Here is a 26,350-nt window from a genome sequence, read left to right as displayed (position 1 = left end):
GGGCCATATCTCAGGGTTTCGGTTACCGGCTCCTTACGTTCTTAGTCTGTTGCTGCAATGGTGAAGAGGGTTTCTCTAAAATATTTGAGTCAGTCCTGTCTTGAATACCATTAATTTCACCAATGAGAACCTTTTGCCAAAATCCATTATGCTGATTAACAAGCTGCTAAAGTCACGATAAAAGGAAAACCTATTTTGATGCTAATCGGCAAAGCCTCTGGTGTTGACCAAGAGATAGAGGGCAGAACGGCTTGTAGGGGCTACTTCTGGAGTGTGGATGAGGGAACTGAGGCACAGAGAGGTTAAGTGATCTGCTGCCCATCACAAATCTAAGAAAAGAAGAAGCTGCACTTTGAACTTGGCAGTCTGGCTCCAGACTGGCTCCCATAATCTTTGGCTAAACTAAGGCTCACAGGAAAAAAAAAAAAAACAAACCCAAACCCACGGCGGTCAAGTCCACCCTGACTCATAGCGACTCTATAGAACAGAGTAGAACTTTCCCATAGGGTTTCCAAGGCTGTAAGTCTTTACTGAAGCAGACTGTCACATCTGTCTCCTGTGGACTGGCTGGTTCAAACCGCCAACCTTTCAGTCAGCAGCTGAGCGCTTAACCACTGCACCACCAGGGCTCCTTGGGCTCATAAAAGAGAGCCAAAATTTGGAAACGCAGCATTTAGTTGGTGTTTGAAGATAAAAGGTGAATGGGGTCACCCAAGAAGTAGTGATCATCAACATTTAAGAGCTGGGGAGGGAGACGAGACAACCCGGTATTAAGTCACTGAGACTGTCAAAACCCGTTGCCATCAAGTGGATTCCGACTCAAAGTGACCCTACAGAACTGAGGTGACTGCCCCATAGGTTCTCCAAGACTATTGCTTATGAAGGCAGAGTACCACACCTTTTTCCCACGGAGTTGCTGTTGGGTACCAACCGCCAACCTTCAGGTTACCAGACCAGCACTTAACCACTGCGCCACCAAGCCTCCTCTTGGCACACTGTCCAAAAACAAACAAACCCGTTACCATCATAGCGACCCTACAGGACAGAGTAGAACTGCCCCACAGGGTTTCCAAGGAGTGGCTTGTGGATTTAAACTGCCAGCCTTTTGATTAGCAGCCAAATGCTTAACCAGGGCACCACCAGGGCCTCTGATACAGTTAGTTCTCAGTATTTATTGAATGTGTCTGAGGAGTAGAACGGTAGGAGCTAAACGAGAGGAACCCTTGTTCCTAAGGCAGAGGAAGAAAAGATTTCAAAAGAGCAGTGGGGTCAACCCACTACATGCAGGTCAAGGTTAAGTCTGAACCGACCTCTGGGTTTAGGAGCAAGGATGTCATTGGTGATGAGCAGTTTCCAGGTATGTAAGAGCAGGGGGGTACTGGCAAATGTTTAAAAACAGAGTCTCTCAAGAAAAAAAAAAATGTGTATTATAAATTTTACTGATATAAAAGACTATAGTACAGAATTTACAAATAATAATGATACGTATATATAATATTCTTTGTTCCAAATTCTATACAATTTAACCATAATTTGACAAATGGAGTTGCGTCTCAACCACCAAGTGTAGTCCTGACATGAATGTTGGTTGATATACATATTTAATTTATAAGTAAGACAAAAATGAAACAATCAAGACGTGTGTTGGAATTTCACGCGTTCTCCAATGACGTGAATAACTTCTTTCCTGAATCTGATAATGGTTTCCAAATCACGGAGAACGTTTTCTCGTTTGTGTGTGTTATCCACAATGTAATAGCTATAGATATGGCACCTGTAAATTTAACCTGCATCATTAACATTTTCTCCATCACTTTTTAAAATCTAGACATTAAACAAAGCCTGATTTGTAGTTCTCTTTTTTTTTTAGTTATCTAGTGCTGCTACAACAGAAATACCACAAATAAATGGCTTTAACAAACAAATTAATTACTCACAGTTTAGGAGACTAGAAATCCGAATTCAGGGCGCCAGCTCTAGGGGAAGTCTTTCCCTCTCTTTCAGCTCTGGAGGAAGGTCCTTGCCTCTTCAGCTTCTGATTCTTGGTTCCTTGCAAGCTCCATGTGGATAGGCATCAATCTTCCCCCATTTCTCTGCTTGCCTGTTTAATTTCTTTATATCTCAAAAGAGATTTACTCAAGATTCCTCCTACACTGATCCTGCCTCATTAACGCAACAAAGACAACTCATTCCTGAGTGGAATTATAATCACAGGCATAAAAACAAAACAAACCCATTGCCATTGAGCGGATTCCAACTCATAGAGCCCCTATAACCATAGGCATAGAGGTTAGGATTTATAATACATATTTTGGGGGGACATATTTCAATCCATAATAGTAGTGTTTGCCAATTTCTGTGGTGTAAATACTCCCAGCAAGGCTGGTTGCAAACTACCAACCTGACCTTACTGCATGAGTTGGAAAGAGATGCACAGTAGCAAGTCATTTTGTAGTATTTCCACCACACTGATAACACTAAACACAAATAACCTCAAGAGCATAGATAACAGTAATTAGAAAGCCACGAGATTTGAGTATTCATTACCCGTTTTTATAAATCATTAAATTATAAGTTTACATAATTTAATTTTTAATAATGGCTGTGTTTAACATCCAGCCCACACAGTTCCTGAAAAACCATTGGCTTTCACAAGCCGGCAAGTGAAAGCCAGGCTGCAACGGATGCAACTTTCCTGATCAAGCCCCTCAACTTGACCAGCAAGGTGCACCTTCCTGGCCTTTGCTTCCAGCCTGCTCCCCTACCTCTCTGCACCAGCCACACTCAGGACCTCACTGGGACTGCTTCTGCAAGAGTAACACCTCCCTCGCCAGGCTGGACAAATGAATCCCCACCCCCTCACATCTGGGTGGCGCCAACAGCTTGCACTCCACTACTAACCGTTAAGTGCTGGGCTACCAGCTGAAAGCTTGGCTGTTTGAACTATGAGTCGAAACTGACTTCATGGCAAACAATATTAACCTAATAGTTAGCGGTTAGAACCCACCGAATGGCACTGCGGAAGTAAAGGCTTGGTGTTCTGTTTCTGTAAAAATTATAGCCAAGCTGAGCATGGGTCATATTCACATCTATTCCCTCAGCACTTACACCAGTGCTTTGCACATAGTAAGGGCTTGATCAGTATTCATTGAATGAATGCTCAGGGTGATGGGCAGACAGAGGGACAAAGGACCAGGGAAAGATTATCCATGGTGAGGCATGAGGGGCCCTCATCTGAGGTGCATCACCAGAAGGCATCACCCTGGAAATACAAGTGGATGGCTTTAACAAACAGAAATTTAATTCCCTCACAATTTAGGAGGTGAGAAGTCTGAATCCAGGGCACTAGCTCTAAGGGAAGGCTTTCTCTCTCTGTCAGCTTTGGGGGAAGGTCCTTGTCTCCTTTCAACATCTGCAGGCCTGGCATTCTTTGGAGATCTCCATGTGTCTTGGCATCAATCTTCCCCTGTGTCTAAGAGGTTCTAAGCACTGGGAGCCGAGTTCAATAGATGGGCTCCGCTTCCAGCTCTTCTCTCTTAGTGGTAGTGAGGTTCCTTCCCTCTCTGCTCCCTTCTCTGTCCTTTTATTGTAAGATAAAAGGTGTGACTCAACTTTGGTGAGCGTCTGAGGTCTTAAAAGCTTTCGAGCAGCCATCTAAGATATATCAACTGGTCCCAGCCCACTTGGTGCAAAGGAGAACGAAAAACACCAAAGACACAAGGAAAATACTAGCTCAAGGGACAAAACGGGCACATAAACCACAGCCTCCATCAGCCTGAGACCAGAAGAACTAAACGGTGCCTGGCTACCACCAATGACCACCCTGACACAGAACATAACAGAGTCCCTGACAGAGCGGGAGAACTGTGGAGCAGCACTCAAACTCACATAAAAAGACCAGACTTAATGGTCTGACTGAGACTAGAGGAACCCCCGGAGCCATGGCCTCCGGATGCTATGCTATGTTAACCCAGAAGTAAAACCATTCCCGAAGACCACTCTTCAAAGATTAGACTGGACTATACAAAACATAAAATAATACTCATGAAGGGTGTGCTTCTTAGTTTGAGCAGATACACAAGATCAAAGGGGCAGCTCCTGTCCAGGGGCAAGATGAGAAGGCACAAAAGGACAGGAACTGGTTGGATGGTCACAGGAAACCCAGCGTGGAAAGGGGGAGTGTGCCGTCACATTGTAGGGATTGCAACTAGTGTCACATGACAATATGTACATAAAATTTTGTATGAGAGAAATTAACTTGAGCTGTAAATTTTCACCTGAAGTACAATTTTAAAAAATGCAAAAAAAAAAAGTGTGACTCAAGCAAGGGTGTGACTCTTGCAAGGCTATGACTCAAGATTTGCTCCACACCAATCCTGTCTCATTAATATATAGAGATTAGGATTTACAACACCTCACAAAATGGAAGATAATTATATCAGACCACAAAATGGAGGACAACCACACAATACTGGGACTCATGGCCTAGCCAAGTTGACACGTATTTTGGGGGTACACAATTCAATCCATGACATTCAGGAAACATGACCCTGAGACATTTCGTGACATGGTAGAACTTTAGACACTTGTAATTTATGTTTAATGCCTAATAGTGTGTGTTTTAGTAACTTTCTTTTAAACATGTTCTTCCCATGTGCTAGCAAGCAGGAGTGGGAATGTTCTCAACAGATTACTGACTGAACGACAGGGGTGCTTTGCCAAGTTTCTGGGTGGGGCTCCAGCCATCAGGGAAGTCACACCCTGGGCAGGTGGCCTTTCTTGTCATGGTAATGTAGAAGACTTGACAACAGACGATTAGTGACACCAAGTATGATTGATACTAGTTATCATTTGATAGAAAATCCAAGATGTGCAAAATGATTCTTTGCTCATTTTAGTTTTTGAAATGAAAACCAATGTAATAAAAAATGTAATATTAACAAACAATTAAATTATGGAGTTTACAGATATGTGTAAGATTAGACATTTACTGGTGATAAATTTTCCAGAGAAGTCAGAGTCCCTGCTAGGTGAGGAGCCAGCCCAGAAGAGAGAGGAACCCATTTGCGTAATGATGCTCCTAAGTCAGGTTAAATGATTGAGAGAAATTTAACCATAAAAATAATTCAGGGGCAAAATCACCAGCAGGCGCTTAATATAGTCGGGGAAACTGAGAACATGAGGCTGTATGTAAGGTCACAGACAGTGATGGATTACCCAATAAGCAAGCTAAGCACATGCTTAGGGCATCAACAAAATAAGGGCACCAGTTGTCTAAAGCAAAGACCCATAGATGCCAAGGAGACAGGACACAAGGAAAAGCGAGCACCGCAGTGGAAGGGAACTGGCAGGGCACTAAATGCAACTGGTACCAGCTCCAGTGCGTGAGAATGCGCTGGCTGGACATACAGTTCCCGCGGGGTCACCAGGGAAAGACACAGTTACTCAGGTAGGTATGTGTGATTCCACAATAGAAGATAAAACACAGTGCATATTTCCCAATGTTGAAATTGCTTTATGCATATTCCTAACTTTAATGATGACAAACTCACAACAGAATGCTCATTTCCGTCCCTAACGAGACTCAAAAACCCTCAGTGTACAACAATGATTCAAGAAGTAGGTACTGTTCGGCAGCTTAATTGGGAGGAAATCATTGAAGAATTTTCAAGAGCAAGCAATAGGAAGAAATGTTTTTAATTATATCATGTTAGAGATGAAAACCAACCACTGCCGTCGAGTCGATTCCGAAAGATCTACCTAAAGATAAAATATAGTAATTTGTTGTAATATTTGTTTTCTGATCATTAAATTTTCTTTTTTATGATTTCATTTCTTCACTTATAATTATAGCATTTATTACAAAGCAAATGTCAGATTTGAGTGATGAGCCATTTAAAGCAAAATTGGTGAGTCAATTCTTCATTGTGGGAGATCAACAGAATTTTACTTTAATCGTTGAACAACTAAGTTCACTGACTCATTTTCTTCGTTGTAGAATATATGGAATATTCTTTTTGTAGTAAACGTGGTATATAGTAAAAATCTTACTATCCCATACCCATTAAAAATCTTATAGTTCAGTTCATCTCATTTTGCTAAAATTGTTTACAGTCATTTCTGCATTCAATCGTCAGCATTTAAAAAGTCCACGATGGAGAGTTAATACGCCCACGCACACAAACATACACAGAGTATACACATACAGAAGTCGAGATCCCGTTCTGAACCATGAGCAAGCTGAATACAGCCCTCACATACCTACACGAGGATCTCGTTACACGCAGTTCACAGAGTAAACTTACCACTCTTTTCATAAGACTATCCGGTAAGCAATACAACGCGCAGCCAAAAATAAAATTTCTTAAAAAATACAAAACAACGAAAAACATAAAACACTAAAACTTTTTTTCATAACAAAAACTGAAAGAAGTGATCGCCAGTAAAATCAGATAGGAGCAATCAGGATGTTGCTGGTCCTGATTACGCGGAAACGTTAATCACGGATCATGCGAGCTCCAAATCATCATTTTAAATCTGCTCTCCAAAAGGAGAAACAGGTAAGGATTAACCTTACTGACGATAACCTGAAAACCTTACCCACTCCGCACTCAATGAAAAAAATTGCGCTTACACCTAGGGTGAGCGTAAAACTCATTCGCTGAAGCTACCTAACGTTATTTAAGGCTCCTCCGTTTCTGTAGCAATCTTTCTTTGTGGATTTTTAAATATACTTTTTTTCATTCGCTTCCGAAAAAAGAATAAATCAACTCTTCCCAGAATGCTCCGCGTAATCACTTGCTGAGCCGGAACAGTGGCATCCCCTTATTTACATATCCCCACCCACTCCCTTCCGCCAGATGTCTACCGTAATAACCAAAATAAAAGGTACTTACTGCCAGGCGCTCCTTGGAAACTCTATGGGGCAGTTACACTCTGTCCTACAGGGTCGCTATAGGAATCGACTCGACGGCACCGGGTTTTTTTTACTATCATACAGTCTGCAAGGCTGGAAAACAGTCTTCCGTTTCTTCAGTAGCTTGGCCACCCCAAATCTCCCTTGAAATTTTTATAACTCTTTTAAAAATATATTTTATTATGTTTTAGGTGAAAGTTTACACAGCAAATTAGGTCCCCATTTGACAATTTTTATACAAATTGTTCCGTGATATTGGTTACAATGTTCACAATGTGTCAGTATTCTCACCTTTACTTTTGGGTAAATGATAGTCTCATCTGGTTGATTTTTTTTAAGGGAGTACATTCCTCAGGGGTGATGTTGTTTGAAATTTTTAACACAAGTCTTGATCTTATTAAAAATATATTTTATTACAAAATACTACATAAGACGTGAATAATCCTAGACGCGGAAGATAATCATGCCAACGCTGACATCCTCCTCTAGATGCAGGTGCAGGGCGAGGACGGAAGTCTATGCCTTCCTGCTCCTGTTGCTCCAGCCTTTGCCCCTCCATTCCCGTCATTAAGGTGATCACAAAGGTTTCTTTTTCAGTCCAAAGACGGTGACGAATAATGCCATTTCAGTGACCGCTGGGAGGGCGCTGTGGGAGGTAGGTGGTGGATTCAAGGACCCTTAATAAAAATACCCAAATCCCCAAACCAGAGACCCCACCGCCAGCATGCAGTGGGGAATATTTCAGGATGTTGAGTGGATCTGGCATCTCACACATGGAGGACACCTTCAGATTTGAGGTAAACCTTCCTCTCCCATTCCCAAATACCTTACCTGCAGAAGACAAAAATGTACCAGTACGTGGTGCACTCCCAACGCTCAAATATGAAGAAGGATAGGGCCACGGATGCACTACAGTGTGCCCCGATGGCTTGGGCACACCCTAGAGTCAAGGAAAGCCTTGGGATGGCAGGTAGTGATGGGCCAGAAAAAGCCCGTGGTGGGGCTGGCACCTGTGCTCAGGTTAATCTCTAGCTGCCTCACCACACTGCAAGATCAGAGCCTGAAGCCTTCTGAGTTGTAGAACAGCCTTCTGAGTAGAAGCCAGAGGTGAGGCTGCACACCTGGGATCCCAGGCTACTCCCACCCAATCATTAGGGGGCAGCCTGAACCCTCCAGGTGAGGTAAGAGCAGGTTCCCCACCTACCCCCAGGCCACACAGGCATGCTCACAGCAGCCTGATGCTGTTAGCTGGAATCCCCCTCCACCTCCCTGGGACTCCTGGCCCACAATTCAGGTGTCAAGCCGCTCTCCTGATCCATGTCCCTCACTTCCTTTGTCTTCTCTGAGTCCCCATATTGCTTTATACCCTTCCACAATCCTACAGTGTAGTGCTGGTTGTATTGCATTACCTTCAAGGTAGAGATGTTTTACCCCCCTTTCTGGATCTCCAGTGTCTGGTGTATAGCAGGGACTTAACACATTAATGAAGACTGTATTAAATCCCTCATACTGTCTGTCTAAGAAGATCTCCCAACTGGAAAGATTTTGTCTGTGCCTTAGGACAAACACTATTGCGCCAGAAAAGCCTAGTCAGGCGGCTGGAAATGGGCCGTGTGGGAAAGGTGTGCAGGTGGAAAGGATACAGATGAGGCTCTGGGTGCTGTTGAACATGGAAACTCCTGAGAAGAAACCGGCCAACTCCACTGCAAAGAGGCCCAGGGTGACAGAGAGAGCTGCCACCAGCCTGTAAAGAGGAAGGGTGCTGGCTCAGCCCTTGAGGCTTTTTTCTAAGACCCCTCCACTCCGACCACCGCTTCATTCTGACCATCCCGCACAAAGAGCTCACTGAACATCCTGCTTCTCGTACTCCTCGGGGGTGAATGTGAGAGGCAGGCAGGCCTGGATGTTGCTGTCCTGGGGAGCCGGGCAGAGAGGAACAAAAGTGTGAAAAAGGGGCCGGCTGCGGGTCCGGCGTGAGGCGGCGGGGGATGGGGGAACCCCCGAAAGGGCCGATGTCAGAAAGTCCTAGGGAAGGGGCGGGGTAGGACTGGGACTATCCTAGGTGGGGCTAGGGGTGACAAGCGGGCGGCCGTAGGTCTTACCCGGGACCAGAATAAAGTGATGACGATAACCAGATGTGCCAGGAGCGTCAGGAAGCGAGAGGGCACGAATCCGGAGACCCGGCCCATGGCCCCCGGGGGCAGGGGCACTGGCCAGAGCAAAGGCCGTGGTCTCTGAAGCTGGAAGCTCTCAGTGGGTCCTGAGGTCCCCGCACCGCCCGCCCGCGCCCACCAGCGCGGAGAAACTCGTATTCCTCCTCCCCTCCCGCGCTGGCACCGCCCAGTTGCCTTGGCAACTGCGTAAATAGGCGCTGGGCCACGTTCTCTAGAAATCTCGCGAGAGCAGTAAATTCTCGAGCCGCCAGGGGCTTCCAGGGCAGCGTGGGTCCGAGATCCGCTGCAGGTGGTCGCGAGTCGGAACTGAGTTGACTGGCAGCTCCTCGATGGCAGCAGAGCCGTCTGCCCCTGAGACTGTGCCGTGTGGCGTGGCCTGGCACCGCCGAATCTACCCGGCCGGGCGGGCGAGCAGAAACCCGGCCTGCTCTAGCCCGGGGACAGCCCCTCGTCCCCAGATGCTCACACAGGGAACGACCTAGCCCCCAGCCCCGGCTACGGTGCGCCGGATGACCCACCACTGGAGACCGCTGCCACTGCCACGCCGGGTTTGGGACACTGGCGTGTATGTACAGATAGATAGACAAAGATAAAACAATGTCTGGGTGAAAAAAATAAAACACATGAGAATTCCTTGTAGTACTTTTGCAGTTTTTCTATAAATCATTTTAAAATACAAAGTTTAAACCAACACACCTTCCAACAACAAGCTATTTTGTAGATATCGACAAAATAATTCTAAGTTTATATGGATTGCTTTGTAAATTTTGATTTTAATTTTGTTCTGTAATTATGTTAAACATTTATGTGGTTGCATAGTGAAATCTACCAAAAAAAAAAGTACATTGAGAGAAGTCAGGCCTCCATTCGTGTACCCTCCACCCTCCATCTCAGGTAAACCATTTTATTAGTTTTTGGTTTATCCTTCCGTTAAAAAAAAATACATATGTACACACTATAGCCAAAAACCAACCCCAATGATTCCAACGCATAGCAACCATATAGGACAGAGTAGAACTGCTCATTGAATATACCATGGACTGACGGAAGGACAAACAAATCTGTCTTGGAAGAAGTACAGCCAGAATGCTCCTTAGAAGCAAGGATGGCGAGACTTTGTCTTGCTTACTTTGGGCATGTTATCAGGCGTGACCAATCCCTGGAAAAGAACATCATACTTGGTAAAGTGGAGGGTCAGCAAAAAAGAGGAAGATCTTCAGGGACATGGATTGACACAATGGGCTTAAACATATCTAATACTGTGAGGATGGCACAGGACTGAACGACATCTCATTCTGTTGTAGATAGGATCACTATGAGTCAGAGCTGACTCAACAGCACTTGACAACAACATCTATGAGGCAGATAGAAAACCGAGGCACAGAGCAGTGTATTTACCTGCCTGAGGTCACAGAGCCTGTAACTGATGACAGCACCAAAACCAAACCATACCCAGTGCTGTTAAGCAAACCCCAGTCTGACTTAAAAATCTGAGCTTTTAGCCACCAGACTCTTACCTCTCATCAGTCCTGACTATAATTTGTAATCATTTGATTTATTACTATACTCATTTATTATGTCTCTCCTACTAGAACAAAACGAATACAACAAATAAATGAAGTTCCCTTGAGGTCAAAGCCCAGGAGAGCCACTGCCATTCCGAAATGTGTGTAGGGGCTTGTGGGAGGAGGGGTAGTAGATCAGCAGCTACTCAGCTTCAATCAGTTGTCTTAAGGGAAACTGAGTCCAATGTTGCCAGATTCCTTGCTTGTTTGTTTTTTCTGAGAGACCAGAAATCCAGCTTCTTATTTCAATTCTAAATGTTGGTCTTCAATTTAAAAATGAAAAAAATAACCATGATGGCAATACAGTACACCAGGCTTCAACCTCTGGACCAGCACTATCCAATAGAACTTTCTCTGATGATGGAAATATTCCATATTGTCTATGTCTAATATGGTAGCCAGCTAGCTTCATCTGGCTATTGAACACTTGAAATGTGGATAGTGGGACTGAGAAACTGAAATTTTTTTAAAAAATTTATTGGGATAGCCCCATGTGGCTAGTGCCAGCTCTAGAAGTCTCTTTCTGTTAGTTCTGGGAGAAGGTCCTTGTCATCAGCCTTTCCCTGGCCTAGGAGCTTCTCAGCACAGGAACCTCAGGTCCAAAGGATTCAGCTCTGCTTTCTTGGTGGTATGAGGTCGCCCTCCCCACCTGTCCCCATCCTTGCTTCCCTCTTTTATATCTCAAAAGACATTGACTCAAGACACAACCTAATCTTGTAGATTGAGTCCTGCCTCATTAACATAACTGCCTCTAATCCTGCCTTATTAACATCATAGAGGTAGGATTTACAACACATAGGAAATTCACATCGGATCACAAAATGGTGGACAGTCACACAATACTGGGAATCATGGCCTAGCCAAGTTGACACACATTTTGGGGGGATACAATTCAATCCATAACAATTACCGATTTACAGATGTAGGCCCTGAGGCACAGGGAGGTTCCATAAGTAGCCCAAATTACACAGCTAGTAAGTAGCAAAGCTCGTATATAAATCCTAGCAACCTGGTTCCAGAGCCCACATACTTAACCACTATATTACTTGACCTTGTGGGCCAACCTTCATCCAAAAGGTGATGTGGCACTGATTTTAAGCTAAGGAGTGAGGGAATCATGTTTGAATTTTACAAAGATGATTCTCTTGACTATTCTGGAGGCAAGGAGAACAGAGAGGAGTCTATTACAATAATGGGTCAAAAGAAGCTGGGGCTTGTCAATGGGAAAGGAGAATGAGGACTGACAGGAGAATTATTAAGGAAATTGGCAGGGCTTGGTGGCTTATTGGAAATGGGAATTGCGGGAAAGGAAAGAGTCAAGGTTGAGTCCCAGCTTCAGCTTTGCCACTCACTGAGCGTGCAGAAGGACTGGGAAAGGATGACAGGGTCAAGTAGAGGTGTCTGAATCTAGAAGTGGGGTGGTATGGAGAGGGAGTGGGATCCAGGAGCCCTCAGCACACAGAGATAGCTGAAGCCAGGGAGCATGCATGGCTTGAGGAAAGAAGACAGAACTGGAAAATGAGGATTTAAGGTGAGGACAGAAAAAGAGGGATGAGTGAGGTGGGGCTGGGGGAGGAGCGGGTTAAGGGACGGCCAGCAGACAAGTGTCCTGACAACCAAGGGAGAAGAAGATTCTTAGAGGAGATGTTGTCCTGAGTCCAGTAAGGCCAGGCGAGAGGAACATCTGTGGGCTTTGACATTTCTGTGGTCCCTTAAAACTTTCGGTAGGGCCACTGTGCACAATGTGCAAAAATTTGGCTTGGAGGGCAAGGAGCGAGATACTGTATGACCTTCTCTCACATGTAAGCCTGTTGAACACCTCTCATCCTTCAAGACACAGTCGGAATTTCTTCCAGTTCCGGCTGTTCCTCTGCAGAAGTCCCAGCTCTGTCTAGCTACCCAGTTGCTGTCTTCTGACTGGTGGTGACCCCAAGTGTCTCAGAGGAGAACTGTGCTCTGTAGGGTTTTCAACGGCTGATTTTTCAAAAAGTAGAGTTGAACCTCCAACCTTTTGGTTATCAGCCGAGTATGTTAACCGTTTGCACCACCCAGGGACTCCTCCGTCTCCCTAGTGGAGCTTTAAAAAAATACTGAAGTTTCAAAACGAGACTAAAAGGGGCACACCAGCCCAGGGGCAAGATCTAGAAGGCAGGAGGGGACAGGAAAGCTGGTAATAGGGAACCCAAGGTCGAGAACGGAGAATGTTGACGTGTCCTGGTGTTGTTAACCAATGTCATAAAACAATACGTGTACTAACTTTTAATGAGAAGCTAGTTTGTTCTGTGAACTTTCATTTAAAGTACAATTTAAAAAAAATACTGACATTCATGGTGATAGAAATTAGAACAATGATCGCCTCTGGGAAGCGGGGGTGGATTGGGAAGGGATAGGAGAGAACTTTCTGGGGCGATGAAACCATCCTGTATCTTGAAGAGTTGTGGGTTGCGCAGGTGTATGATTTTGTCAAAATTCATCAAACTGCATTTCATTGTATGTAAATTATACAAAAATATCTACCCTGGACCATTTAAATCAGAGTCTCCAAGCCTGGGGCTTGTGCGTGGCTATTTTTTAACGCTCCGCAGGAGATTGTAATTTGCAGCCGGGGAGAAGGTGCACTGATGGAGGAGCTAATCTCTCACTTCTTCAGGCTCTGGAATGGCTCCGTCACACTCTGCCTGGTATCTGTCCTTCCATCCGTTTCTGGGCAGGTCCATCCCAGCTGGCCTGTGGTGACCAGCTCAGGCCCTCTTGGTTGTCTGCAGGACTCCAGCCAGAGTCGGGGTCGGAGGGACCGCTGAGCCTGGAGCCTGTAAAACCACTGCCCTGTCAGTGCCGCCTGCCTCTGCTCACCCAGCGGAATGGGCGGGAGAACGCAGGCACCACTTTGCGTGTTTTGACAAAGGAAAGAAGGTCCTCGGCTCTCGTGTCTAGGTTGCCAGCACGTTAACCGCCTGGCGGATCAGTGACCATAAGGAGGGCTGGCAACTTTCTCTCCCGCCGACCTCGTGGCGCAACGGTAGCGCGTCTGACTCCAGATCAGAAGGTTGCGTGTTCAAGTCACGTCGGGGTCAGTCGCTTTTTCTTAGCTTCATCACTTAATTTTTCTCGTTTTCAACTATGTTCAAGCTCGAGCGTGCAGGTCAGGGAAGAAGCACCTCGTAGGGGCCGAGAGGGCAGGGTTTCTGGCACAAAGTTCCAAGGCCGCACCGTCGGAGGAACACAACGATCTCGCAGTGGTTCTTCCTCGAATCCCGGTGCCCTAAGTATGGGCGGATAGCCCAGCTCCTGAGGCGCGCCGTCCAGAGCCATCAGCCCCGAGCGAGGGGGCCAGGCGCTCGCGGGCGCGAGGAGGACGCTCGGAGCCTAGGGGTGCTGGGTACACTCGCGCAGCATTCACGACGGGGCCGGGCCCCACAGGCAGGAGCAGAAGTCCAGAGCCCAGAGGAGAAATCTAGACGCGTCTTCCCGTAGACGAGGTGGCCGAGTGGTTAAGGCGATGGACTGCTAATCCATTGTGCTCTGCACGCGTGGGTTCGAATCCCATCCTCGTCGTCTCGCAGGTACTGCTGGTTGCATGAGATTTTTTAATCCTCTTTCATTATTTCTGTGTCACCGCCACACGCTATCTCGCCCTCATTAGTGTTTTTCGTTCCTTCCACTCCATTTTCCAATAGGGTGGAGGGTCAAAAGAAGTATATAGTCGTTTCCCTACAAGCTTTAGGGCTGACCTCCGCCAAGTAAAGGAGGTGCAAATCCAGCTTCAGCGGGCGCCGTGGCTTAGTTGGTTAAAGCGCCTGTCTAGTAAACAGGAGATCCTGGGTTCGACTCCCAGCGGTGCCTCCGTCTTACCGTCTGGTTTTGCTAAGACCTCCTTGTGCTATCTCGCCGCGCACGTCTCTTGGCATCCGGCGTATAAATTTCCCTCTTTCCAGTAATCCGCCGGGAGTTGGCAGGATTTTTCCATTTCAGATCGGGTGCCTGCGTGGGCATGGTTGCTGCGTGCGTCCTGCGGCTCACGAACCCTATGATTGCGCCCCGACGTGGCCCAAGGACCAGAGACACATTATCTGTGTTCGTCAGTACCGCGGTTTGGCTGTTACTTCTGAAAATGCTCAGCTAGTCAGTCTCCACTTTCCACTTTCACGCCTCCTAAAGCAAGCCTAACCGCTCTGAGATTTCCCTGGAGACTGGGCTGATCAGTTTTGAGAGTTTTACATAGTTTATACGGGGACTTGCTACTGGGCCGGCCGGTTAGCTCAGTTGGTTAGAGCGTGGTGCTAATAACGCCAAGGTCGCGGGTTCGATCCCCGTACGGGCCATTGGTTACTGTTTTAAGACAGGTGTTCTTGACCTTTCTTATAAACAAACATGTAACTGGGCAAGGCTTATAGAGAAACATCAACATCCCTGATACGAGCATTTCACACACAAAAGGGAATTAAGTTGCAGCTCGGTTCAAAGTGATAGTGTCAGGAGGACGGAGAAGATTTAGAGAAGGCGGAGGTCCTTCAGTGATTTCCGCTTCCAAATCTCTTTGACCTTAGTGGTCACCTGGAACTTACTAAGCGAACTGTAAACAGAAGGCTGCCAGGGGTGGGGAAAAGGACTGTTTTAAAGCACTGATCAGCAGAGTGAGAAATGGAGCCAGGAGTGGAGCTGACAAGTGGTCCCAGTCTTCTTCCAGAGCCAAACTGCCCCATCCGCCCAGTCCCTGCCTGCCCACTTGGGACCTTAGAAAGCATCCTTTCCTCCCTCTTCCGGAGTACCTTGTTTCCGCTTCTGCTTTTACTGGGTTTCTGGGCCCTATCTGTGTTTCGCCTTCCCCCTCAGATCTGCTTAACATCAGGAGCCCTATCTTTCCCTCCTAGAATGGAACCCTCCTCCACCCCCAGCACCAGCCCTGGCCCCAAGGCAACTCCAAGCAAAAGACCCACCCTCAGTCCCATTCGTTTTGCTCGGCAACCCCTGCACCCCCACACAGACAAAGCCTCAGTCTTAGCAGCAGCAGCACTTTAATTCCACAAAACTCAGAAAGCTACAACTGATTAGAACAATCCACAACAGGCGGGCTTCAAAACCAGCAACAATTCTACCTGAACCCTGAGAGCAGTGAGACACTTCTCACCTCATCCCCTTCACCATTAGATGCACTCCTCCAAGCTCTGCCTTGGTTCTGGTTGGGCAAGTGGTATGGTATGGGAGGAGGGCAGAAACAGAAGGATGTCCACCTGCAGGTGTGCATCCTTGCTTGCGTGGCGGTGTGGCCAAGGCCCACTTAAGCTTCCAAAGCCTCGAGCACCTGAGATGTGGCCAGTGGAGTTAGGGTAGCCACAGTGGGGGTGGGCCTCCTCTGTTCTCCTCTCTTGATCACATAAAGGAGTCATGTCTCCACCTTCGAGCAGAAATCTAAAGCCCTGGGTTCCCAAGGATGGTGCTTGAGCTAGGAAGGAGAGTCGTGGAGAATAGAGTAGCTACAGATTGCCAACTGAATATAAGCAGAGCATCATGCCCTCCCTCCAAGAGAGGAACTGGAGCATCTCCATTTACACCTGCCTACGGCTCAGCGATTAGGCGCCGGCCTGCCAAATGCACCTGGAAAAGCCTCCCACACGTATAGGTCTCCCCTCCGGACAGTTCCCACCAGGGCTACTTCAAGGGTCCTGCTAGGTCCTGTCCCAGTCAGGCCTGGCCTCTCCTGCCCTCGTGGTCACTTGCACAGTGCCTCCAACACCTCCAGTGTACGTCGGATGTCTCGGACTTGGCGCGCCAGCCCCTGAACCGGCTGCAGGGCCCGCTCCAGCTCCTCACAGCGAGCCAGCAGGGTGTACATGCCCTTGATGCTCATGTCCACGGCTTCACCTAAGGAGTCCACCGCGTCGCGGTAGGTCTGGATGCAGCCCACGCTCAGCGCTGTCAGCTCCTGCACTGCGCCACCCAGCCCGCGGAGCAGGCGGTCCACCCGGCCGCCCAGCTCCCGACTCAGCCGCTCCAGGTCCCGCAGCACGTCCGGGTCGATGGGCGGGATGGCCGGAGTGGGTGCAGGCGTTGGGCAGGGCCGCGCAGGGGCAGGGAGCTGGGGTTGAGGGGCGCCGCTCAGACGGATCTTGAGCTGCAGGTTGTTGGCCACGAAGTGGGTGAGGTCGCCGTGGCGGCTCACTGTGCCCTCGAGCTCCAGCGCGCTGGAGATAGTGGCGCGGCGCCCGCCTCCCGCGCCGGCCTCGGCACCCCCTGCTGACCCGGCGCCGCCGCACGCTCCGCTCAGCCCATCCAGGCTGCGGCTGTCCTGAAGGCGGCTGGAGAACGAGCGGCCAGTCCTGCTGGCCGCCACCGCCTCTTCCTTGTCCTCCGCCTGCTGCTGCTGCAGCTGCTCGGCATTCGCGCCACCGCCTCCCGGGCTCCCTCGACGGCAGGCCCTCCCGGCTGCAGGCTCGTCCTCCGGCCGCTCGGGGACCCGGAGCCGGGAGGAGGGGGGCGGGTCGTCTTCCGAGCCCGGCGCCCCCCGGCGGCCCCCGCTCCCGGACGGTGTCCCTCGGGGCCCGGCCTCGCCCTCCCGAGCCTGGCGCTCCGACCGGCGGACTGCGCTGCAGCTCGAGGTCTTCGGGGACTCCCCGGGGTGGCGGCTCGCGCCCCCAACGTTCTCGGCCTCTTCCTTCTCGGGCAGCCTGAGGTCTGAGGGTGGCTCGGGGGGTGTTCGGCCGGACCCGGCGCCGCAGATCGCGGCCTGGTGTTTCCCTAGAGCCGGGGGGTCCGCCTCGGGCCCAGGCCGCCCCCGGGATGACTCCATACTGCGACTGGGGGCCGGAACCGAGGAGTTGGTTGGCCCCGGCTCCGGGGACGTTGGCGGCGCCTTTAAGGGGCGTTGGTAGAAGCGAGCCGATTGGCCGCAGGCTGACAATGGTAAGGACCGGAAGAGCACTTTGATTGGTCGGGGCGGCCAGAAGGTCCCGGAAGAAGTGCCGTTATTGAAGTGCCAAACACACGTGAGAGCAAAGGGAGTGGAGAGAAGGAGGTGACAGCTGAGCTCGTCGCCCTGCCCTTTCGAGAAGTTGAAGGGGCGGATCTTAAGGACGGAGGTCCTGAAATACCGGGGTCCCGCGGGGTCGAGACCCAGACTTTTTCCGCCCACAATTGCTGAGCAAACGCACGAAGTGGAAACCAGACGTGCTGTTCCTGGAGAGGTTCTTGGGATGGAAAAAGTATGTCCTGCTTGGACCATCCGGTTGAACAGCAGCTTGTTGGTCAAGAAGGATGGAACCAGAATTATCAGCAGAGCATGAATTGTCCGTTGCAGCATCTTCGGATGACAGATCTAGCACAGGAACTGACCAGAGTATCTCGTGGTCCACGCAGCGGGCTTATGGGCTGTTCTGTGCTCTGTTTCTTGCCCCGTCCACGCTGACAGACTCTCTCCCCCTGAAAGATAGGATGTAATTTTGCCACGAGGTAAATATTCAGTGAAGTAATCACACCTTCTTATAAGTTTTTGTGGTTGGTTGCAGTCGAGTCGATTCTGATTCATGGCGACCCCCAGTGTGCAGAGTTGGAACTGGCCTTCTTAGGGTTTTCAAGGCTGTAACGTTTTGCAAGCAGATTACCAGGCCTTATGTTAAGGCACTTCTGGGTGGGTTTGAACCTTTCCTTTAGTACGCCAGGAAATAAGGCGTTGTGATAGAGAATAACTGACAAGACACTAGCTGAGAATAAGGGATCAGGAAAGGCCCCTTTGATGAGAAAACATTTAACTGAAAACAAGCGGAATGAGCCAGGCACATTCCAGGCCCAGGGAGGAATAATTTGTGCTAAGTCCCAGAGACAAAGAAGGCTTGACGTATTTAAGGAACTGGGGCGGGGGGGGGGGGGACTTTGGGGCTGAAACAAAATGAGCAAGGGGGAGGATCTGGAGCAATCAGGCTGTAAAAAGCAGGCAGGGATCCCATCCTGCAGGGCCGTGTAGTTCCTATTATGGAATGGAGACTTTTCTTCTCAGTGCAGTGGTGCAGCAGACACTGGAAAAGACGCTAAATACAAGCGATGTTCTAAAGCTACTTTAGCTGACAAAGGATGTAGTTACTCTTATCTGGATAGAGAGATGACCTGAGGCAGTGTCATATCAGCATTCAGGAGTGCAGCTCCCGAGAACCCCCCTGTGACTCCCCCACCCCAGTCCCTGCCAGGATTTTAGCCAGCCAACCCTGCTGACAGTAGCTCACCCTTTTGCCAAACTTGAGGAGCCCACAATTGCCATCTTTCTGTACTTTACAGTCAACCAAGACCTGATGAAACCCTCTGCTCTAAAAACAGCCCATACACATTTGGGCTGGGTAGATATTCCTTAGATGTTTGGGGGAACCTTCCTTGAGAATGGGGAGTTGCTCATTGAGAATGGGGAGTTGCTCATAGGAAAAGGAGTGATGTGATAGGATCCATGTTTGGGGATTACTGACTGCTGTGGGAAATGTTTGGAAGAGAGTAAGAGGGGACAGGAGACCAGTGAGAAGACTGTTGTATTCCTTCAAGTGCGAGGTGATGGTGGCTCAGCCTAGCATTGTGGCAACAGAATTGGGTATGTGGACACATTCTAGAGATACCTTTTTTTTTTTTAATAGTATTTTACTGTGTTTAAGGTGAAAGTTACTGGTTTTTTTTTTTTTTTTTTTAAGGTGAAAGTTAACACAGCAAATTTGGTTCCCATTTAGCAATTTCAACACTCCGGATGTATCTTGAAGGCTTTAGTAGATAAATGCTTGGCTACCCAAGATCTCAGGTACCGGAAGCTCCTCACTCCTTACTCCTTGAGGTTTTCATGAGATGACAGCCTCCCATTCACATGACCCAAACCTGGCCAATCAGAGTGCTTCACTCTTCTGACGGCAGATTAGCTTAGGGATGGGCACATGACCCAGGGTGGGCCTAGTAAAAGCCCTCCAGTACTTTTCTTGCTGGAGCCGTGGAGAGTGTGAAATGACTTTCCCTTCTCTTGGGATTTCAGGCTGGGCATTGTTAAAAATAATGAAAACTCATAAAAATTTGAACATAAAGTTTATTCTGAGCAGTTATTCTATATGCATATAGGGAGACCATTTTGATTGCAGAAAAAGCAAATGGCTTGAAGAAGGTAGGTACCTTGGGGCTTATAAAGAGAAGAGAAGGGAGAAATACGGATCAAACATTGGCTCATCTTAACGTGATTGATTGAACTCTGCCTTCCTTCCCCCTTTACTAAAATCAACTGATATCAGGTTACTTGTGGCCTACCCACTGCCATGGAGTCAGGCCTAAACCAAAACAAACCCACTGCTAATAATTTGGTCCTCCAACCACCTGCAGCCCTGAGTCTTTTTGAGATTTAAATTATGAGGTAACGAATTGATGACTGTCCTTTTCTAGAAGAATAAGACAGCTTAACATTTCTATAGAGCAGTTTCTGGCAGGCTTTTGCAGTTTGGGTCAGGCTTTTTATGGTTAATATTTGGTTTTGTAGATAAGAAAAACCTTAAAATCAAAATAAGATGTCTGTTATTAATTTTTCTCTTCAGCAGTACTATTAGCTGGGGCTGCTTGTCCATCTTCTGTAGCCAAGAGGAAAACCCTGTCTGCAGATGGAGAGAATGAGGCTGATTACTGATGAGAACTACAGATAAAAGACGGACAGGCATGGAGCCTGGCAGCATTTGAATTCCTGTACCAGCCTGAGGTCAGCTCCACCTTTGTCCTTCCTGTGATTCTACTCCTTCCCCTCCCCAAAACCCAGTTCCTCCCCAAAGTGTTCTCTGTTTCAGCGAATTCCACTCTGTCTTCCCAGCTGCTCAGGCCAAAAACCTTGGAGTTGTTCTTGACTCCTTTCTTTGTCACAGCCCATGTCCAATCCTTTGGCAGATCTTGTTGGTTCTGCTCTGAAGTATATCCAGAATCTCATTGCCACTACTGCCACCCTGGTCCAAGCCACCATCATTTCTTGCCTAGATAATTGAAGTAGTTTCCCAAATGGTCTCCCTTCTTCTCCCCTCACCCTTCTACAGTCTGTTCACAAGAAAGAACCAGAGTGATTCTTTTAAAGTATGAATTAGATCACGTCACTGTTCTGCTCAAAACCCTACAATGGTGTCGTTCCTCAAAAGAGATGAACATACAATTACTTTGTTGTTGTTAGGTGCTGTTGAATCGATTTTGACTCAGTAAATGACCTCATGCGACAGAATAGAACGGCCCCACAGGGTTTTCTAGGCTGTAATCTTTGCAGGAGCAGATTACCAGGTCTTTTTCCCATGGAGCAGCTTGAACATCCAACCTTCATTTAGGAGCCAAGCATTTACCTATTGTGCCACCAGGGTCCCAGGTACAATTACCTTAACCTAAAATTACCTTATGACCTAGCAATTCCGCTCCTAGGCATAGACCCAAAAGAATTGCAAGCAGATACTCGTACACAAATGTTCATACCAGCATTAATCACAATAGCCAAAAGGTGGAAACAGCCCAAGAGTCCATCAACAGATGAATAAATAAACAAAATATGGTATGTGTATTTACACAATGCAATATTATGCAGCCATAAAAAGGAATGAAGTTGTGAGGCATGCTACGACATAGATGAACCTTGAAAACATTGTTCTAAGTGAAATATGCCAGAAACAAAAGGACAAATATTGTGTGATTCTAACGATATGAAGTATCTGGAATAATCAAATTCATAGAGATAGAGAGTAGAATAGAGATTACCAGGAATTGGAGGAGATGGAGATTTACTTAACAACGTATCCTACGAGCATCAGACCTCATCTACATTCAGGAGGAGCGATGAGAATCAAAGTCAGCACAAAGCTGATTGCTGTGTGGTAGAGGTCAGACATACCTCCACTCTCCAACTTTTTCACCATTTCTGACAATAACTATCCCCACTACCACACTCTCTACTTCTCTGCTGGTTTCAGTAATACATTGCAGTCGCCACAGAGAACTCACAGACCATACTCATGATTATGTGGTTTATTAGAGAGGCCACAGGCTACAATTCAGGGTCAGGATTAACTAGGAAGTAACAAGATACAACTCAGAAGACAGGACACAGCTCTTCAACCAGCACAGCTTCCAGCCAAGACAGCTCTCCACCTCTTCTCGGCTGTGCCCGCTGCGAGGCCTTCTCTCAGCCATGCCCGCTGCCGGGGCTTCTCTTGGCCTCTGCCCCACTTAGGCAAGTTTTACAGCTCTTTAGTTTCGCTGACAAGTGCCCAGAGGCACCCCACTCTACCAGCAAGCCTCCTGCCCAGTGGTACTCAGTTCTCCTTCACTCCATGGGTGGACAAGTCCACTGCAGCTGCCTCACACTGGTCATTGGTTCCCACCACTTGTACTGCTGCCACCATTTCCCTACCTGTGGGCTGTACTGTGGTTGTTGTCATTTCTCCCCATCTCACACTGTCTCCAGTATTACAACTCTCTGTCTCCTGTGTCGAGGAGGTTCTCAGTGCAGGGACCCCAGGTCCAAAGGATGTGTTCTGCTCCAGACTCTTCCTGATGATAGTGAGGCCCCCCCCCAACCTCTGTGGGATTGGGGCTTATGTAAGACTACTCCTTGTCAATTTCAAGGCATGATCCTCGCTCCAAGACTACAAACTGACCAATCCCCTTGGTAGATCATAATCATTTAATTTGCATAAAATTAAAATGGTTAGAATGGTAAAATTTATATATATTTTACCACAAAAAAAAAAAAAAAAAAACCCTACACTGGCTCCTAATTTCTCTAACAATTAAAACTGAAACCCTCACAATGGTCTTGAAGGCCCTACAATGAAGGTCAGAGCCCTGGCACTTCTTTGATCTCATCTCTTCCGTCTCTTCCAGTCACTAACCTTCCTCGAGCCACACAGGCCTCCTCAATGCTCCTCTGACATTCTTCCACTTCAGGTATTTATACTAGCTCTTGCTTTTGTTTTGTTTTTTGAGGCCGAGTCTACCAAAAAAAAAATTTCAGACTGCATAGCCTCCCTTCCTTACTTGTTTTAGGTACTTGCTCAGATGTCACCTTTTCAGTGAGGCCTCTCCTGACCACCTATTTAAAATTGCAGCCCCTTTCCTGTTGCAATTACCAACTTCCTTCCCTGCCTGTTCTCCATAGCACTTACCACCATGTGACATACTGTATACAGTATTGCTTATTTATGTATGTAAGCTCCAGGAGGATAGGGTTTTTTGTCTGTTTTGTTCTTACCTATATCCTCAGTGCCTAGAACAGTGCCTGGCTATAGTAGGTTCTCAATAAATATTTACTAAATAAATGACCCCCAGGCATTAATTTCCCTTATTTGACTTAAACTCATTCAAGATGTGTTTCTGTCACTTGCACCCAGAGTCCTGACTAATACGCCATGATCCCAATGACATATTAGTCTAGGCTTCTAGTTTCTAGATACCTTAACCCTGTATGCCAGTAGCACCCTCCTTCCAGCTAACCCGTAATGGAGTCCAGGAGTCCCTGGGTGATGCAAATGGTAACATGCTTGGCTGCTAACTCAAAGATCAGAGCTTTGAGTCCACCCAGAGGTGCCTCGAAAGAAAGGTGCAGTGCAGTGAATTATTTAATATGGCCCTTCTACCCATAGTCTTTGTAATTCCCACCAAATAACTGGGTGGGACTATGTAAATGAGGCATATGGAACCCTAACAAGGTCAGTTTTGCCATCACACTAGGCTTAAAGGGAGGCACTGAGAGAGTAGGAGCTATACACAGGAAGACAGAGGAAGTGTTGTAACACCAGAGAAGCAGTGGCAGAGAAACAGTGGCAGCAGAACCAGGAGACTGGCAGGAGACAGCGTGGTGGGCTTCCTGGTACATGGAGCAAGAAAGTTGAGTGCCTGTGGGCAGGAGGCTTGCTGGCGGAGTACAGTGCCTCCAGGCACTTACTGGCAGAGCTAAAAGAGCTTGTAACACTTGCCTGAGCAGGGCAGAGGCCAGGCCAAGGGGTTGAGAGACGAGACACCTGCCTTCCGGCACAGCTAAGAAGAGGCTGTCCTGATTGGAAGAGCTGTATCCTGAGTGTTCCTGAACCTGAATTGTAACCTGTTACTTCCGTAATAAACCACGTAATTGTGAGTGTTATCTGTGAGTTCTGTGTGGCCATTGCAATGAATTACTGAACTCAGCAGAGAAGTAGAGAGTGCCAGGGGAGAGACAGATGGTGTCAGAATTGGTATAAAGGGCTGGCAAGAGGAGGTATGTCTGACCCCTGCTTCACAGGAATTGGCCCTGTTGATCTTGATTCTCCCACCAACTAGTGAAGTTGGAAGACATCAGTTGCCTCCACTGAGCTATTTTACAAAAGGCCTGTGATCTACTTCTGAAAAGTTAGCCATTGAAAACCTTGTAGAGCAGGGTTTGACCCACATGGGGTCACCATGAGTCAGAGCTGACTTGACAGTAACTGGTATTGAAAGTTCACCTGTGTATACTCTGCAACCCAGCATTGCCATGTCTTTCTCTGTATTCCCTAGATAAGCCCTCATACAGGTGCACAAGGAGGCTCGCAGAAGGCATTGGCTGCAGTACAAAGCATTGAAATTAATTTAAATGTCCATCAAAAGAATGGCTTAAAAACAAAAAAACCTAGGAATATCCTGTGGTGCAGTGAATTACTTAATATGGCCCTTCTAGCCATGCATGGTCTGGCAACTCCCACAAAATGATTGGGTGGGGGTATGCAAATGAGGTGCTTGTGGAACCCTTGTTGGGGATTGGTCAGTTTTGCAACTAGGCTTAAAAAGAGAGCCAATCCCAGAGTAGAGGGAGTGGAAGAAAGAAGAGCTGGGAGTGGAATGCATCCTTTGGACCTGGGGCTCCTGTGCTAAGAACCTCCTAGACTTAGAGAAAGAGCTGTAACACTGGGGATGGTGTGAGATGGTGAGAAGCAGTGGCAGAGAAATGGGGGTAGCAGAACCAGGAGACTAGCACAGATGCCACGGTGGACTTCTGGCCTGCGGAGCAAGGCGACTACAGGGGGCATGCTGACCCACGGAGTGAGTGCTGAGGGCCTTCGGGCAGGAGGCTTGCTGGTGTAGTGGAGTGCCTCCAGGCACCTATCGGTGGAACTAAAAGAACTTTGTAACACTTGCTTGAGCAGGGCAGAGGCCAAGCTGAGGCCCAAGAGCCAAGAGAAGGGGCTGTCCTGACGGGGCCGAGAGGAGCCCTGCATGGCCAAGAGGGGCTCAGAGAGCTATCGTGCACTGAAGAAGGGAGACTGCCTGCATGCTTCCTGATCCTCATCCCAAGTTGTCACCTGTTACTTCCTTAATAAACCCCGTAACTGTGAGTATGGTCTGTGAGCTTTGTGTGGTCACTGTGAAAAATTTCCGAACCCAGCAGAGAATTAGAGAGTGCCGTGGGAGGGACAGCTGGTGTCAGGGTTGGTGAAAGATTGGAGAGAGGAAGTATGCCTGACCTCCACCTCACAGGAATCAGCCTTGGGCTGTTGCTGATGGTGATTCTCCCCCTCGTGAATTTAGAGGAGGTGAGATGCTGCCGCCATCTTTACAGCCCATATTAAGGATTATTGTGCAGCGATTAGAAAACAAAGTACATCTGTCCAAACTGTCATGGAGAGCTTTAGAAGGCATCAAGCGACAAAACAGTACATACAGTGCAATACTATTTACATAAAAGAAATTCTCCACATGGTCACAAATGCTGTTTTTAGAAGTGTATAGATATGAATGTAAATACAAAGAAAGAGGCCTAAAAAGATTTTTTTCCCAGTTGTCATCTAATTGATTACAACTCACCATGACCCCATGTGTGTCAGAGCAGAACTGTGCTCCATAGGGTTTTCAGTGGCTGATTTTTGGGAAGTAGATCACCAGACGTTTCTTTCCAGGCACCTCTGGGTGGACTTGAATCTCTAACCTTTCAGTTAGCAGCTGAGTATGTTAACCGTTCGTACCACCCAGGGACTAGAAATATGTTACCAAACTGATATTAGTTTCTACTACAATTTAGGATAGCTGGAAAAGTGGAATTTTACCTTATTCATATTATTTAAAGTTTTAAAAGAATTAACTCATTTAATTGGTGTAGATCAAAAAAAAAAAAAAAAAAAAAATAGAGACAATGCAGAACTCATATCCAAGTCCTGGGGAAGTAAAGCCCGGAGCTTACTAGGAGTGAGGAGCGCAGGACATTTGCTAAGAAGCTTGGTAGGGAGGATGGAGGAAACATGGTGGCCGGGCACATGCAGGGGAAAGCCCATGTTTGGAATTTTCAAAACACCCTTGTGAAGAGAAGAAATCACCATGAAATCATTAGAGGATGTTGAGACCTGAATAATAACTATGTGTATATATATATATAATATATATATATATTAACAAATATGTATTTATATATAATAACAAAATATATTAGGCCTTATGCGATGCAGATGGTGATACTCTGATCGACGTTTATAGCTTTACATGCTTAGACGGGGGCGAAATTTGGAGATGGATTAGTGCTCTGTACATACAGAAATGAGCAAAGGGGACAAGATAGTTCACTTCAGGGAGAGTCAAAAAGTTGTACAAGAAAGGAAAATAATAGAATGCCACCTGAGCCAGCTTGACTGGCATCTCACAGTCATAACATAAACCACTAAAACCAGCTGCCATATAGTCAGTTCTGACTCATGGCGACCCAATGCGTGGCAGAGAACTGTGCTCCACAG

General features: G+C 47.3%; 2 protein-coding genes, 1 long non-coding RNA gene and 5 other non-coding genes across 8 annotated transcripts; 5 read left to right on the top strand and 3 right to left on the bottom strand.

The window, feature by feature from the left end:
* Positions 1 to 6,447: 6,447 nt before the first annotated feature.
* Positions 6,448 to 6,583, bottom strand: LOC126063338 (U8 small nucleolar RNA). Its single transcript, XR_007514278.1, has one exon. It is a non-coding gene; the product is annotated as a U8 small nucleolar RNA (small nucleolar RNA).
* A 333-nt stretch (positions 6,584 to 6,916) lies between these two features.
* TMEM107 (transmembrane protein 107) lies at positions 6,917 to 9,238 on the bottom strand. The gene is made up of 5 exons (XM_049859705.1): positions 9,019 to 9,238; positions 8,763 to 8,830; positions 8,560 to 8,660; positions 7,748 to 7,844; positions 6,917 to 7,562 (listed from the first exon to the last, which is right to left on the bottom strand). The coding sequence occupies exons 1-5, from the start codon at positions 9,103 to 9,105 to the stop codon at positions 7,493 to 7,495; spliced, it is 423 nt and encodes a 140-aa protein (XP_049715662.1). The 5' UTR covers positions 9,106 to 9,238; the 3' UTR covers positions 6,917 to 7,492.
* A 4,419-nt stretch (positions 9,239 to 13,657) lies between these two features.
* On the top strand, positions 13,658 to 13,729 carry TRNAW-CCA (transfer RNA tryptophan (anticodon CCA)). Its single transcript has one exon. It is a non-coding gene; the product is annotated as a tRNA-Trp (tRNA).
* Positions 13,730 to 14,128: 399 nt separating this feature from the next.
* On the top strand, positions 14,129 to 14,210 carry TRNAS-GCU (transfer RNA serine (anticodon GCU)). Its single transcript has one exon. It is a non-coding gene; the product is annotated as a tRNA-Ser (tRNA).
* Positions 14,211 to 14,424: 214 nt separating this feature from the next.
* On the top strand, positions 14,425 to 14,498 carry TRNAT-AGU (transfer RNA threonine (anticodon AGU)). The gene has a single exon. It is a non-coding gene; the product is annotated as a tRNA-Thr (tRNA).
* Positions 14,499 to 14,903: 405 nt separating this feature from the next.
* On the top strand, positions 14,904 to 14,977 carry TRNAI-AAU (transfer RNA isoleucine (anticodon AAU)). The gene has a single exon. It is a non-coding gene; the product is annotated as a tRNA-Ile (tRNA).
* Positions 14,978 to 15,612: 635 nt separating this feature from the next.
* On the bottom strand, positions 15,613 to 17,495 carry BORCS6 (BLOC-1 related complex subunit 6). Its single transcript, XM_049861096.1, has one exon. It carries the CDS (start codon positions 17,440 to 17,442, stop codon positions 16,366 to 16,368), a length of 1,077 nt encoding a protein of 358 aa, XP_049717053.1. The 5' UTR covers positions 17,443 to 17,495; the 3' UTR covers positions 15,613 to 16,365.
* A 129-nt stretch (positions 17,496 to 17,624) lies between these two features.
* On the top strand, positions 17,625 to 25,063 carry LOC126063018 (uncharacterized). Its single transcript, XR_007514195.1, has 4 exons — positions 17,625 to 18,101; positions 19,319 to 19,422; positions 20,195 to 20,352; positions 24,776 to 25,063. It is a non-coding gene; the product is annotated as an uncharacterized LOC126063018 (long non-coding RNA).
* Positions 25,064 to 26,350: the final 1,287 nt, after the last annotated feature.

Source organism: Elephas maximus, chromosome 19, assembly GCF_024166365.1.
Source record: "Elephas maximus indicus isolate mEleMax1 chromosome 19, mEleMax1 primary haplotype, whole genome shotgun sequence".
NCBI lineage: Eukaryota > Metazoa > Chordata > Mammalia > Proboscidea > Elephantidae > Elephas > Elephas maximus.
The sequence above is the reverse complement of the archived record's forward strand: the minus strand, read 5'-3'. Positions and strand labels throughout refer to the sequence as shown.